General features: G+C 46.9%; 1 protein-coding gene across 1 annotated transcript in view; it reads left to right on the top strand.

Annotated features, from left to right (window-relative positions):
- Positions 1 to 3,347: 3,347 nt before the first annotated feature.
- The window catches only part of LOC148047183 (uncharacterized), a 76,279-nt gene continuing 66,848 nt past the window's right edge, over positions 3,348 to 12,778 (top strand). The window contains exons 1-3 of the mRNA XM_087707991.1: positions 3,348 to 3,742; positions 4,269 to 4,514; positions 5,032 to 5,307. Of these exons, the coding sequence (XP_087564117.1) occupies positions 3,670 to 3,742; positions 4,269 to 4,514; positions 5,032 to 5,307 (595 nt within the window). The 5' untranslated portion in view covers positions 3,348 to 3,669. The remainder of the gene's footprint in view (positions 3,743 to 4,268; positions 4,515 to 5,031; positions 5,308 to 12,778) is intronic.

Below are 12,778 nucleotides of genomic sequence, written 5' to 3' on the forward strand. Positions count from 1 at the left end.
TCCTGATCATGTGCAGAACGTGTGATATTGCTGTCAATTTGTTAGTCATGTGTTTTCATGACTAGTTCATGGCAATATGTGCTTTTCAAAACTGCATAAAAGTCGGTCCACTATGGAACAGGGGATGCCCCATTTTGGAACTTGCTTCTTTGGAAAGAAAAGTCTTACTCCTTTCCATCTCTACAACATTACCTGTAATCACTTGAGACCCTTCATCTACGATAATGTTGGCTTTGCAACATCTCTTGCTCATGCATTCTCTCTCGCCTTTCAGAGAGGTATCAATAGCAGGGCCTCCTTTTGTGGGGTGGGGTGTCTGTCAATGTTCTCTGGAAAGAGTCCCACCATAGCAAACACTGCATTAAGCCTTGATTCTTTCCTTTGGTCCTGGTTTGATTCCACAGAAGAGCATCCCTAATTAGAACCTGGTGACAGAAAATTTGCCAAGGAGCAACTTATTCACAAGTGCAGAATCCTCTCTTCCCAAACAAAGAGGGAGTCCAGCTATTCTCCAAAGACCTAAAGGCAGTACAAGAAGCAATGGGTGGAAGCTAATCAAGGAGAGAAGCAACTTAGAACTAAGGAGACATTTCCTGACAGAGAGGACAATTAAACAGTGGAACAACTTGCCTCCAGAAGTTATGAATGCTCCAACACTGGAAGTTTTAAGAAGATGGTGGATGGTCATTTGCCTGAAATGTTATAGGGTTTCCTGCCTAGGCAGGGGGTTGGACTAGAAGACCTCCAAGGTCTCTTCCAACTCTGCTATTCTATTCTATTCTATTCTATTCTGTTCTATTCTATTCTATTCTATTCTATTCTATTCTATTCTATTGACTGTACATGCCAGTGCCACTGAGAAGGAATTTGTCACCTTCAGTTATATGGAGGTCTGTAATTATAGGAATTTTGGGGGATTGAACAAACCTAACAGAGCCTCCATGGTGTGTAGATAAATGTGTAGTCAAGATGAAGGCAGGAGAGCTGACTCAGCAAGACGTGTTAACGGATGTCTTCCACTTTATAATGTTTCATCCACTGGAGGCTCTACCTAAAGATCTTGTGTTTTCATTCTGCTCCAGCCCTTCGGTTTAGCCCCCACTGGAAGATCTGCCAGTTACCCACCCCACCCTTGTGTCCCTCCCCCCCAACAATGATGCAGTAACATGATCCAGTTCAGCCAGGGGATTGGTTCCTTTCTTCCTCCTCTCTGGAAGAGATTCTCCAGGACCTCCAAGAAGGATGTTTAACACCACCAACAATTCTGCTGCCCTATAAAGTGACCTTGACTATGTGTCAGAATGGTCAAACAAATGGCAACTCCAAATCTCAACCAACAAATGCTCCGTCTTACACATTGGCAATAAAAGTAAGAACATCAAATGCGAGCTGGGCTGACACGACCTTGTAGATGACCCGCACTCTGTTAAAGACCTAGGAGTACTCATCTCAAAAGATCTAAGCCCCAGAGCTCACTGTAACAGCATTACCAAAATCATATTAAGATTTTTTTAACCTAATTTTGCAAAGCTTCTTCTCCAGTAACATTGTACTGCTAACTAGGGCATACAAAACCTTTGCCAGACCAGCTCTTGAATACAGCTCATCTGCCTGGATTCCACACTGTGTATCGGACATTAATACGATTGAGCGAGTCCAGAGATATTTCATGAGAAGAGTCCTCCACTCCTCTGCTCACAATAGAATCCCTTATGCCACCAGGCTCGAAATTTTGGGCTTGGACAACCTAGAACTATGCCAACTACGGTCTGACCTAAGTGTGGTACACAAAATTGTCTGCTACAATGTCCTACCTGTCAATGACTACTTCAGCTTCAACTGCAATAATACACACACACACAATAGATACAAACTCAAGGTAGACTGCTCCAAACTCGATTGCAGAAAATATGACTTCAGCAACAGAGTGGTCAATGCCTGGAATGCTCTACCTGACTTAGTTGTTACATCCTCAAACCTCCTGCTTATAAATCCCACAGGGAGGTTTGGGGATGAGGGATCCCTGCCAATTGTGCATGAAATCACCCGAAGCTTCTCACCAGGCAAGGAACCAGCTACACGACTGGGGCATTTGAGCCTAAGGGTGTCATGTGAATGGAGCCCAAGAGATGCCAAAACTGGGTCATTCTGGCATCTTAGCTGAAAGATAAACGGGCTCTAGGGTGATGCTGGGGTTATTCAGCCATTGCCATGGCCCTTGGGAGCAAAGTTTCCATCTTTGGAGAAGGAGGGTCACAATCTTTTGGGGGACTGAGAAGGCTATGGGAGGGGAGCCTCCTTTACATCTCCCAGAGAGAGGGTCCTTTCGAGGGGCTTTGGGGAGTGACAGGCCCAAAGAGTGAAGAGCTATTCTTTTAGTCTCTATGAAATTCCTCCTCCAAGCCATCCCTGGAGCTAACTCTGCAGTCCTCTCTCCAGTATTCTTCTGGTATTTTGTGTCCAGGTGCTTGAGCCCCTCCTCAGGGAACTTCTCCCCCCCCCCGAAGATGCAGAATCCTCCCCTGTTTTTAAAAAAAAAAAATTCTAGAGGGCACACAGGACCTGCCTGTTCCCCCAAGCACTGGGTAGGTCAGAGTGGAAGGATGTGTGATCTCTTTTCCATTCCATTTTATTCTTTGGGGTTTTATGATGTTTCCCTTAAGCGAATATATTGCTGTTTGTTCTGTGTAAACTGCCCAGAATTTCGTTTCAAGAGTGGGATAACTTTCCAAAGGTTTTCAACAAAAGATAAAAATAAGGTAAGACTAAAATTTCCAGCGAGGCTGTTTAATTGAGGGAGGGGCTTAGACTCTTCTCTCCATTGAAACCTGCCCCTCCCCACTGGAGGACTGGTTGAAATCCTGGCTAGGAATCATTTTGTCCAGATTGGGCTGCAATACCAGCTGACGCTCTGTGGTTGAGTGAGAGTCCCAGCTCCAGTCTCACGATCCTCCAGGTTAGATTCCTGCAGCAGACATGCACCGCACCCCCCCCCCTCCCAAAGATCTGGTTAGAACACTGTAGCTAGTCTCAGAAGCACGGAAGATCAGCACCTGCCACTTCTCTCCATTTATTGCGCCTTTTATTACCATGCAAAACAAACTTTTATTAACGTGCTGCCACAGGCAGTAATAGACTTTGAACGGGAGGAGAACTTCATCGGAGCTCGGAGGGCTGTCATTGGCGGAGCGGTGTCTTCGGTTGCAGGTACAAATAAAAAGGGGGAGTGGCGGAAGGGAGCGGGGTCCGAGACGGACGTTGCCCAAAGATGCAGCGATCCCCTTGATCATCGGCAGCCACCTTCTGCCAGAAGGTCCCCCAAAGGCCTATGGGGCGAAGGGGGCTCGATCGAAGAGTCTCAGAAGAAGAATGACCGTGGAGGGCATCGTTCACAAAACCGGGGTGACTAGGAGGTTTGAGCTCTACCGTTGCCTGGTTCTGGACAACGTCTCCCTGGGACCCTCCCTCCCTCCCTCCAGGACCCCCGGAAGACAATAAAGGAGCAGCGTTTTTTTCTCTCTTCTTCGCGGACCTGGACGGAGCGGAGAATTTGGGCAGAGTTGGACTTTTTTGCGCATCGGGACGGGACCCGAACGGGGGCAGCGCCTAAGTGACTTAACGGAGGGCGTCTTCGGTTGGAGGTGCACGGGGGCGCCTGGTTGGAGAGCGATGCTGCTGCCCCGGGCGCCCCTCTTGTTCTTGGGAGTTGTGCTGGGGTCCTTCGTGCTTCGGACTTTTTGCGGTGAGTTTGCGACGGGGAGGGGGGAAGGAATCAGACAGGGAGGGGATCTCATGTCCTGAGCTGTGTCTTTCTCTCCCCCATCCTCCCCCCTCAGACCCAAACGCTTTTCCCAGAAAGCAAAACCCTCCTTCTCTGGCGATTCAGCGATCCTGGTTTAAAAAAAACTTTAGTAACTGATTTGTAATCAGCCCCCATTTTTATTTCTGGGAGAACAGAGAGAAGTGAAAAGAGAAGTTTTTAGACTTCAGCCCTGCCCTCTTTCTCCTGGTCCTTCCTTCTCCTGCCTGGGCGAAGTCCTCACCATCCAGCTCCACCCTTATCATCAAACTTTGCCCTCACTGGAAAGATCCTCAGCTCATTTGTTCCAGTTTAGAGAACCTGTTGGGGAGGGGCTGTTTCTGATAAAAGCACTTAGATTTCTGTACAGCTTGATACTGCTTGACAGTCCTCTCTAATAAACGCTTGAAGGGGATGTTGTTGTAGTACAGACCCCACAATTCTGCTCTTCTCCCTCTTCCCTCTCCAGCCTCTCCATCCCACTTCCTGTCCTACTTCTACCACCGACTCTCAGAGCACAGCCAGGAGCTGAACCAGTTCTTCATTAGGGGCTACTTGGATGACCAGCCCATCATCCGCTTTGACAGCCTCACCAGGAAGATGGAGTCTCTGGTGCCCTGGATGGAGGAGGTGGAGAAGGAGATGTTTCTGGCCCCTGAGTGGGTTTTCACGGATGACCTGGACAAGTTATCAAAACTGGACCACCATGCTGGAGGTAAGCAGAGCCAGGGACAGCAATGCCTCCTGAAAAGGAAAGAAGACTTCAATCCCCACCCCCAATTATCTCTCCCCACTTAAAAACTCTTCATGGCCTGACCTCAATACTAATAGCAGCACTTAAATGTATATACCGCTTCACAGTGCTTTACAGCCCTCTCTAAGCAGTTTACAGAGTCAGCATCTTGTCCCCAACGATCTGGGTCCTCATTTTACGGACCTCAGAAGGACGGATGGCTGAATCAACCTTGAGCCTGTTGAGATTCAATCTGCCAAATTGCATCCATCCATCTGTCAGCAGAAGTAGCTTGCAGTAATGCACTCTAACCACTGCGCCACCATGGCTCCAACAGGGTTAACTGAAGTAAAAGACATTTCTCCTTGTGGGATAAAGAGGGGAAGGGGAAATCAGGTTTCTCTCCCTGGGAGGGATGGGAGGTAGAATAAAACTGTGTCTTAGGAGAGGAATCCTGGGCCCTTTTCATTCACATCCATTCTTTCTGGATTTCTTTCAGGGCTTTACACCTGGCAGGTGAATTTGGGCTGTGAACTCAGGGAAGATGGGAGCAAAAGAGGATTTCTGCATTATGGCTATGATGGGATGGACTTCATCAGCTTCGACAAGGAGACCCTTAAATGGGTGACAGCTCAGCCCGTGGCCGAGAAGGTGAAGGTGAAGTGGGAGGAGGACCCAAGGTGGTCCCATGGAAACAAAATCTTCCTGGATGAGACCTGCATTGAGTGTCTGCAGAGACACCTGTCCTACCAGAAGGAGGTTCTGCAGAGGATTGGTGAGTGGCAAAAGACGGTCTCCACTGAGCATGTTTCTGTAGGCTCCCCCTCCCCATATTATTTCTACCCTACATAGCCAAGACACACATTGCAGAGATTCAGGAGAAATCTCACATCATATTACAGAAGGAAAATAATCTTCAATGCCCCCAAAATAAGGACTTGAAAGACAAAGAAACTGAGTGGGAAAATAAGATCCAGTCCAATTGCAATGAGAAAATCTTAGAAAGCAAAAGAAACCAACTTTGGGTCAGAAGAAAAGATCAGTTCCTGATTCCTATGGGGAACTTGAGCAAATTCAATTGGGGGGGGGGGCTGAATCAATTCCCAAATTAGGGTTTATGTTGATCAGTTTGACAACTTTACCCCCAACCCTATATATTTGGTTTTTTTAAAGGAAGAGCTTCAAAGTTCCCATTTTTGTGGGTACCAGAGGTTCAGAGGAGGAGAGGGAGAAGAGGGAGAGGGGGACCAAAGGAGGACTTGATATTTAAATCAACTTGCCAGAAACTCTAGAAATCCCAGGAACTCAGGTGTTGCTGTTTCTGCAGAGCCTCCGGTGGGGAAGGTTACTCACAAGGTGGTGGATGGCAGCCTGGAGGTCCTCATCTGCCAGGCCTTTGGCTTCTACCCCAAGGAGATCCAGGCCACCTGGAGGAGGGATGGAGAGGTCTTCCAGTATGAGACCCTCCATAGGAACGTGGCCCCCAACTCAGATGGGACCTATTATGTCCAGCTCAGCATTGAGATCGACCCCAAGGAGAGGGACCACTTGCGGTGTTACCTGGAGCACAAGGGCTTGCGGGAGCCCCTGGTCTTAAAGGAGGAAACAGGTGAGAGGTTGGATGATGAAGACATGGATCAGTGTAGTCTCTACTGTTCAGATAGAGCTATGATATATAGTCCTGCATTTAGCAATGGGAGAGATGAGATGATCTGGAAATCTGGAAAGATATGAGGCTACGAAACTGAAACAGTTTTCCTTTCTGATAGAATTATCTGGTCTTAACAAATTATCCCATGTTATTCAATGACTTTTTCCACTTATCTTTTGTCAATCCAACAAGACAGACTGGCAGAAGAGCCCAATCTCATGGTGCTTCTTTTGCAGGAAGTCCTCAACTTAACATATTTTGTTTAGTGACCGTTCCCAGTTACAATGGCACTTTAAAAAGTGGCTTGTGACCAATTTCATAGTTACAACCCTTGCAGCATCCCCATGGTCATGGGATCACAATTCAGACACTTGGCAACTGACTCATATTTATGACAGTTGCAGGGTCACCTGATCCCCTTTAGTGACCTTCTGGCAACCAAAATCAATGGGGAAGTCAGATTCACTTAATAACCAATTTACTGCCTTAACAACTTCAGTGATTCATTTAAGAACTGTGCCAAGAAAGATCATAAAATGGAGGAAAATTCACTTAACAACTGACTCAGCATCAGAAAAGTTGTGTCAAATTGGATTGTAAACCGAGGACTATCTGTAGTATAAAATAAAATTTACAGACTCTTGCAATCTGAACATTTATCTTCAGGGGAACTAAGAAGGGTTTGTAATTTTTCCTTAATCTGATTTCTTGGCCCAGGTTGAAGCCACCCTCATCTAATCAGTCTTGGTGATGGCTCTTCCTTCTGCCCTTCAAGGCCATTTCCTCTGCCATCTATAGCCAGAAGGGGAGGGGCTGCAGGTGGGGGCACTTCCTGGAGGCCAGTGCAGGTTGGGAAATGCTTCTGTTGCTCAGCATCTCCACTTCAGGGAAGTCAGCATCGGTCTAATTAGAACCATGTTTCTTGTCCTTGTTTAGCTAGAATATGGTGGATTTACTCAGGAATTGTGATTGCCATGATCTTGATTCTCTTCCTGATATGTAAGTTCCCAGTTTTTAACTTCCTGGGGGGCTGGTGGGAGGAGCTGCTGGCTGTGATTGAGGGAGACTGAGAGGGAGTACAGAGGACAAAGGTAGTAGCCCGCATGCCGAATGGCTCACAAATCATATAACTTTAAAGCAAAAGCAGCAATAATACATTCAGGGTTAGTGTGCTTGATATTGTGATTTGATTTGATTTCAAAATGACTGGCTTAGTTCATGCAATCCTTGCTTTGCAGTTGTCTTTCGCAGTACTCTTTTCAAATTTGGATACTGCCCCCTTTGTAAACAAATTACTAGTCTACATGGAGAGATCACCTATCTAGAATCTCTAATCTGTGCTCTCCAAGCAGAAGTTAGGTGCCCAATTCAGCCATTCCACTCTATTGAGCTGCCACCCTATCAGCCCCCTCTACCAGAAAGATCCTGACAGAGAAGGGCAGGATGGATAACCGTGGGATCTGGCAGGGTGAGAGCTGTGGACCACAAACACAAAGCTTTCAATCTATCCCAGCATAACAGATACAGTGCCCTTGCTGACCTTAATAAGGACACTAAAGTGACAGGTCAAGATAGTTGTGATGATGATGACTCAAATAAGCAGGGGATCGTGGTCCAAGATGACGAACTTACTTTTGAAAGGGGAAAGTATGAAACAGATATTACACATCAGTCACACAAGAAGAGCAAGGTATCCAAAAAGAGAAGTCACCGTCTGGTTGGTGATTCAATGGTAAAGGATGTAAATTTAGGAAAGGATATGGAGGTTTTGAAAGAGGTCAGGTGTCTGCCAGGTGCTACTGCCAGCAGAGACAAGAGGCATATTCTTAAATAGACAGGAATGTCAGTAAGGACTGTGATCTTGATGCTATTATACATCTTGGCAGAAATGATCTTCCGCATCTGTACTTTCTGTGCAGAATGATTTCCAGAGCTTGGCGTATGAACTTAGTAGTATAGGTTGTAGCCTTTTCAGAGGTTTTACCATTATATAAGGAACAAAGAGGGAAGGGCCAGTGTGTAGCAGAGTTTAATGTGTGGCTAAAGGAGTGGTGTAAAAGAGAAGGCTTTGGTTTTATTAGTCCTAATGCCTGCAGCTGGTCCAATGAAAAACTATACAAGAGGGATGGTTTGCACCATCCAAGAAAGGGACTGAGTTACTTGCCTTGAATATACAGATTTTCTGGATAAACGTTTAAACTGAAAAGCAGGGACAGAGAATTAATTGATACAGATCTAAAATTAATGGGGTTATCAGTACATGTAACATAGATGTTTGTGCAGCATTTCTTTGATATTAGTTTAACATCCTGTTGCAAGTTGTTCCATGGCAAGTTGGCTGTAGTGAGTTGCCCCACAGTGAGTTGGGAGAGGCAGGTTGTCATGGACTGACCCACCATAAGCCCCTGACCCACCAACAACCTTTTCAATGGGAGTCACAAAGGAAGAAGAAACTATGCAGCCATTTTTCAATTTCCTGTAATTCCAGAATGTTCACCCCTAGAACAGACAAAAGAGAGAAGGTGCAGTGGTAAAAATTGCAAGTAGGGGTAGAGGAGAACACTGGGCAATAACCACCAGGCATGTTCCTTTATATATGTGGTGAGCACATCTTGTCAATCAAGAATTGTGATGTCCTGTAAGATCTCTAAGAGGAACCTGGGGCGTTTTAATTTTGATTTTGAGATTGAGATTTGAGATTTATTAGATTTATATGCCGCCCTTCTCCCAAGGACTCGGGGCAGTGTACAACAATTAAAAGAAACACATAATACAAAAGTTTTAAAAAATTAAATGGAATATCCCAAATCCAATTAAAATTGACAATACATTTTTTAAAGAAAAATTCAAATTAAAATTAACAGTGGTCAATAAGTTATTTTGTTTTTTTCAGGCCAGGCTTGCTTGCAGGAAAAGCCAACTTTTTAGGGCGCGTCGAAAGGACCAGAGGTCGGGGATTATACGAAGCTCCGGGGGCAGCTCAGTCCAGAGGGAAGGCGCTCCCACAGAGATCCCCCTGGGGATCCCGAGCCAACACTGTCTGGCCGACGGTACCCTGAGGAGGCCAACTCTGTGGGATCGCACTGGACGATGGGAGGCTACCAGTGACAGTAGGTGGTCTCGCAGGTACCCTGGGCCTAAGCCATGGAGTGCTTAAAAGGTCATAATTAGTACCTTGAATCCAGGGGTGGGTTTCTCGCCCCGTTCCAACCGTTCGGTTGGAACGAGGCCTGCGGCGTCCTCGCGCATGCACGCGGTGTCCTCGCGCACACACATGGCGCACGCATGCGTACTAGCATCTGCGCAATGCTCCAGCTGCTCCTGGAGGATCGCGCAGGTGCTGTATGCGTTCTGCGCATGCGTGGAAGCACAGAATTCGTAAAAACCGGGTAAGGAGCGGGTGCGGGTGTGCGGGCGCGCGCGGGCGCACGGGGGGGGGGGCTTCGCCGTTCCCGGAAGTTACTTACTTCCGGGTTCGGCGACCAACCGGATCGCAGGGACCGGTGCGAACCGGTCGAAACCCACCCCTGCTTGAATCATACCCGGAAGACAACCAGCAACCAGTGCAGGCTGCCTAAAAGGGGTGTAACATGGGAGCACCTAGGTGCCCCCATGATAACCCGCGCAGCCGCATTCTGGACCAGTTGAAGTTTCCGGGTGCTCTTCAAGGGCAACCCCATGTAGAGAGCATTACAGTAGTCCAGGCGAAAAGGGACAAGGGCATGAGTGACTGTGCACAGAGCATCCCGATTTAAATTTTCATTTTCTTGTAATCCAGCACACCTTCTCAAACAACATTTTTGCCCTTCAGCCATCATAAAGATAATGGGATAACACATATTCCTTTCTCCCTCCTTCTTCTCTGCAAGAGCCGAGGTAGTGTAATGATTAGAACGCAGTACTGCAGGCTACTTTGGCTGACTGAAATTTGGCACTTCAATTCTCACCAGGCTCAAGGTTGACTCAGCCTTCCAGCCTTCTGAGGTCATAAAAGAGTCATAAAATGACTCTGTAAACTGCTCAGAGAGGGCTGTAGAACACTGTGAAGTGGTATATACGTCTGAGTGCTATTTTCAAGATGCTGAGTTAAAATCCAGACAATTGTATCATCTGAGCCTTTCAAGGTCTTAAACATAAATTCTTCTCCAGGTCAGGCAAAAGCTCTTTACCTAAGCAATAAATGAGATGTCCCCTCTTTTTTGTCATCTATCAGGCCTGTGGTGGAGATTTAGGAAAAATATATCCCAGCAAGTGAAATCTGATTATATTTTTCCTGAAACAGCTACTCCCCCCCTTGTTGATGGTACAAAAGGGGAGATTCAATCACAGACAATTCTCCAACCCCAAGGAACTCTAGAGGTGAGTCTGATTATTGTTGGAGTCTCAACACAAAACTCTGGACTTGGAATACACCAGAAACTCAAGACCATGAAGGTTGTTGGGGTGGGAAATTGATCCCCAAGATAGCCATGGAGGAATTATGGGCTTCCGGAGCTTCTCTGGGGCTGAATCCTTTCTGCTGGGGACCCTCTGGTCAACTGCTCTGCAAGGAAGATCAAGCCCAGCTCAGTCCTGCTGGCCCACCAGCTGAGAGGGAGGAGTGGGAGACAGGGAAGGAACAGGAGTGGGGTGAGGAAAGGGGGAGCAAGGTTCTGTCCAGGAAGAATTGGACGGGGGGAGAAGGAAATGGGGCTTGGAAGAGCATTGGGGGGACGGTTAAGATTGTTGTGATAAGAGGATGGAAAGCACCCATCACTTATATGAACTGGGATGCTGACTTCCTTCATTTTCTCTCTTTGCAGAATGAAGCATCCTGTGAGTCATGGGGGCCTCAGAATGCAATCAAAGCCACTATGTCAAAATTGTCCACACAAAAACAGAAGTACCAGAGGGTCGCAAGGTGTCAATCGTCAGCTGGAGAGTTGGCGGTATCTTTACAGACGTCGGCTGAAGCAGGAGCAACAGAGTCTGGAGCGAGAACGATCAGCCAGCCTATGGACAGCCCAGGATCCCCATTCCAATGCACGGAAGTCTCAGAAGGTGAAGTGTTTGTACATTTCGTGTTTGAAAACCTGTTGCCCCTCAACGTTTACATGGCCAGATGTCAGGGCTGCAAGTAATACAACTTGTTCAATAAGAACTCTGAGGCAGACAGGTTCCTCAAACAATATTTTTATTAGGACATATCAAATCATCTCTGGGTTGAGTTCCAGGATGTTGCCTCTGGGGATGTGGACAAGGCCATTCGAGCTGTAAGTGCCTCCACCTGCATTCTGGACCCGTGTCCCTCCTGGCTGGTTGCCAACAGCAGGGAGGTGACACATGGCTGGATCCAGGCGGTCGTGACCGCCTCCCTTCGGGAGGGGCACTTCCCCACCGTACTCAAAACGGCGGTGGTGTGACCCCTCCTGAAGAAACCATCCTTGGATCCAGCCATTTTAAACAACTCTAAATTGGCATATTCCTGGTGGAAAACCGGCTCTAACTTGACACCGGTTCCCCCCTTCCCAATTAAAAGTAAAACTTCATCACTTCCCCCCAGTCTCAGTCACATGGTCCAATCAAGATACAGCCCAATTCCGAGGTTGGAAAAATGAGGACCAAGATTGTTGGAGGAAACAGGCTGACTCTGTAAACTGCTCAGAGAGGGCTGTAGAACACTGTGAAGCAGTATATACGTCTGGGTGCTATTTTCAAGATGCTGAGTTAAAATCCAGACAATTGTATCATCGGGGCTTTTCAAGGTCTTCAACGTAAATCCTTCTCCAGGACAGGCAAAAGCTCTTTACCTAAGCCACAAATGAGATGTCCTCTCTTTTTTGTCATCTCTCAGGCCAGTGGTGGAGATTTAGGAAAAATATATCCCAGCAAGTGAAATCTGATTATATTTTTTCTGAAATGGCTGCTTTCCTCCTTGTTTATGGTACAGGTGGTGAGAATCAATCACAGACACCTCTCCAATCCCAAGGAACTGTAGAGGTGAGTCTGATTATTGCTGGAGTCTCAACACAAAACTCTAGACTTGGAATACACACGAAACTCAAGACCATGAATGTTGTTGGGGTGGGAAATTGAACCCCAAGACAGCCATGGAGGAATTATGGGATTCCGGAGTTTCTCTGGGACTGAGTATCTTCTGCTGGGGACCCTCTGGTCAACTGTTCTGCAAGGAAAATCCAGCCCAGCTCAGAGGGAGGAGTGGGAGACAGGGAAGGAACAGGAGTGGGGTGAGGAAAGAGGAGCAGGGTTCTGTCCAGGAAGAATTGGAATGGGGAAAAGTAAATGGGGCTTGGAGGAGCATTGGGGGGACTGTTAAGATTGTGGTGATAGGAGGACAGAAAACACCCATCACTTATATGAACTGGAATGCTGACTTCCTTCATTTTCACTTTCTTTACAGACACCGGCTGAAGCAGAAGCAACAGAGTCTGGAGTGAGACCGATCAGCCAGCCTATGGACAGTCCAGGATCCCAATACCCGGAAGTCTCAGAAGGTGAAGTTTTTGTACTTTTAGTGTTTGAAAACCTGTTGCTCATCAATGTTTACATGGCCAGGTGTCAGGGCTGCAAGTAATAAAACCTGTTCAATAAGAAC

This window comes from Thamnophis sirtalis, unplaced genomic scaffold (assembly GCF_051295495.1).
Source record: "Thamnophis sirtalis isolate CommonGarterSnake01/CBP01778 unplaced genomic scaffold, rThaSir2_p1.2 scaffold_3, whole genome shotgun sequence".
Lineage (NCBI taxonomy): Eukaryota > Metazoa > Chordata > Lepidosauria > Squamata > Natricidae > Thamnophis > Thamnophis sirtalis.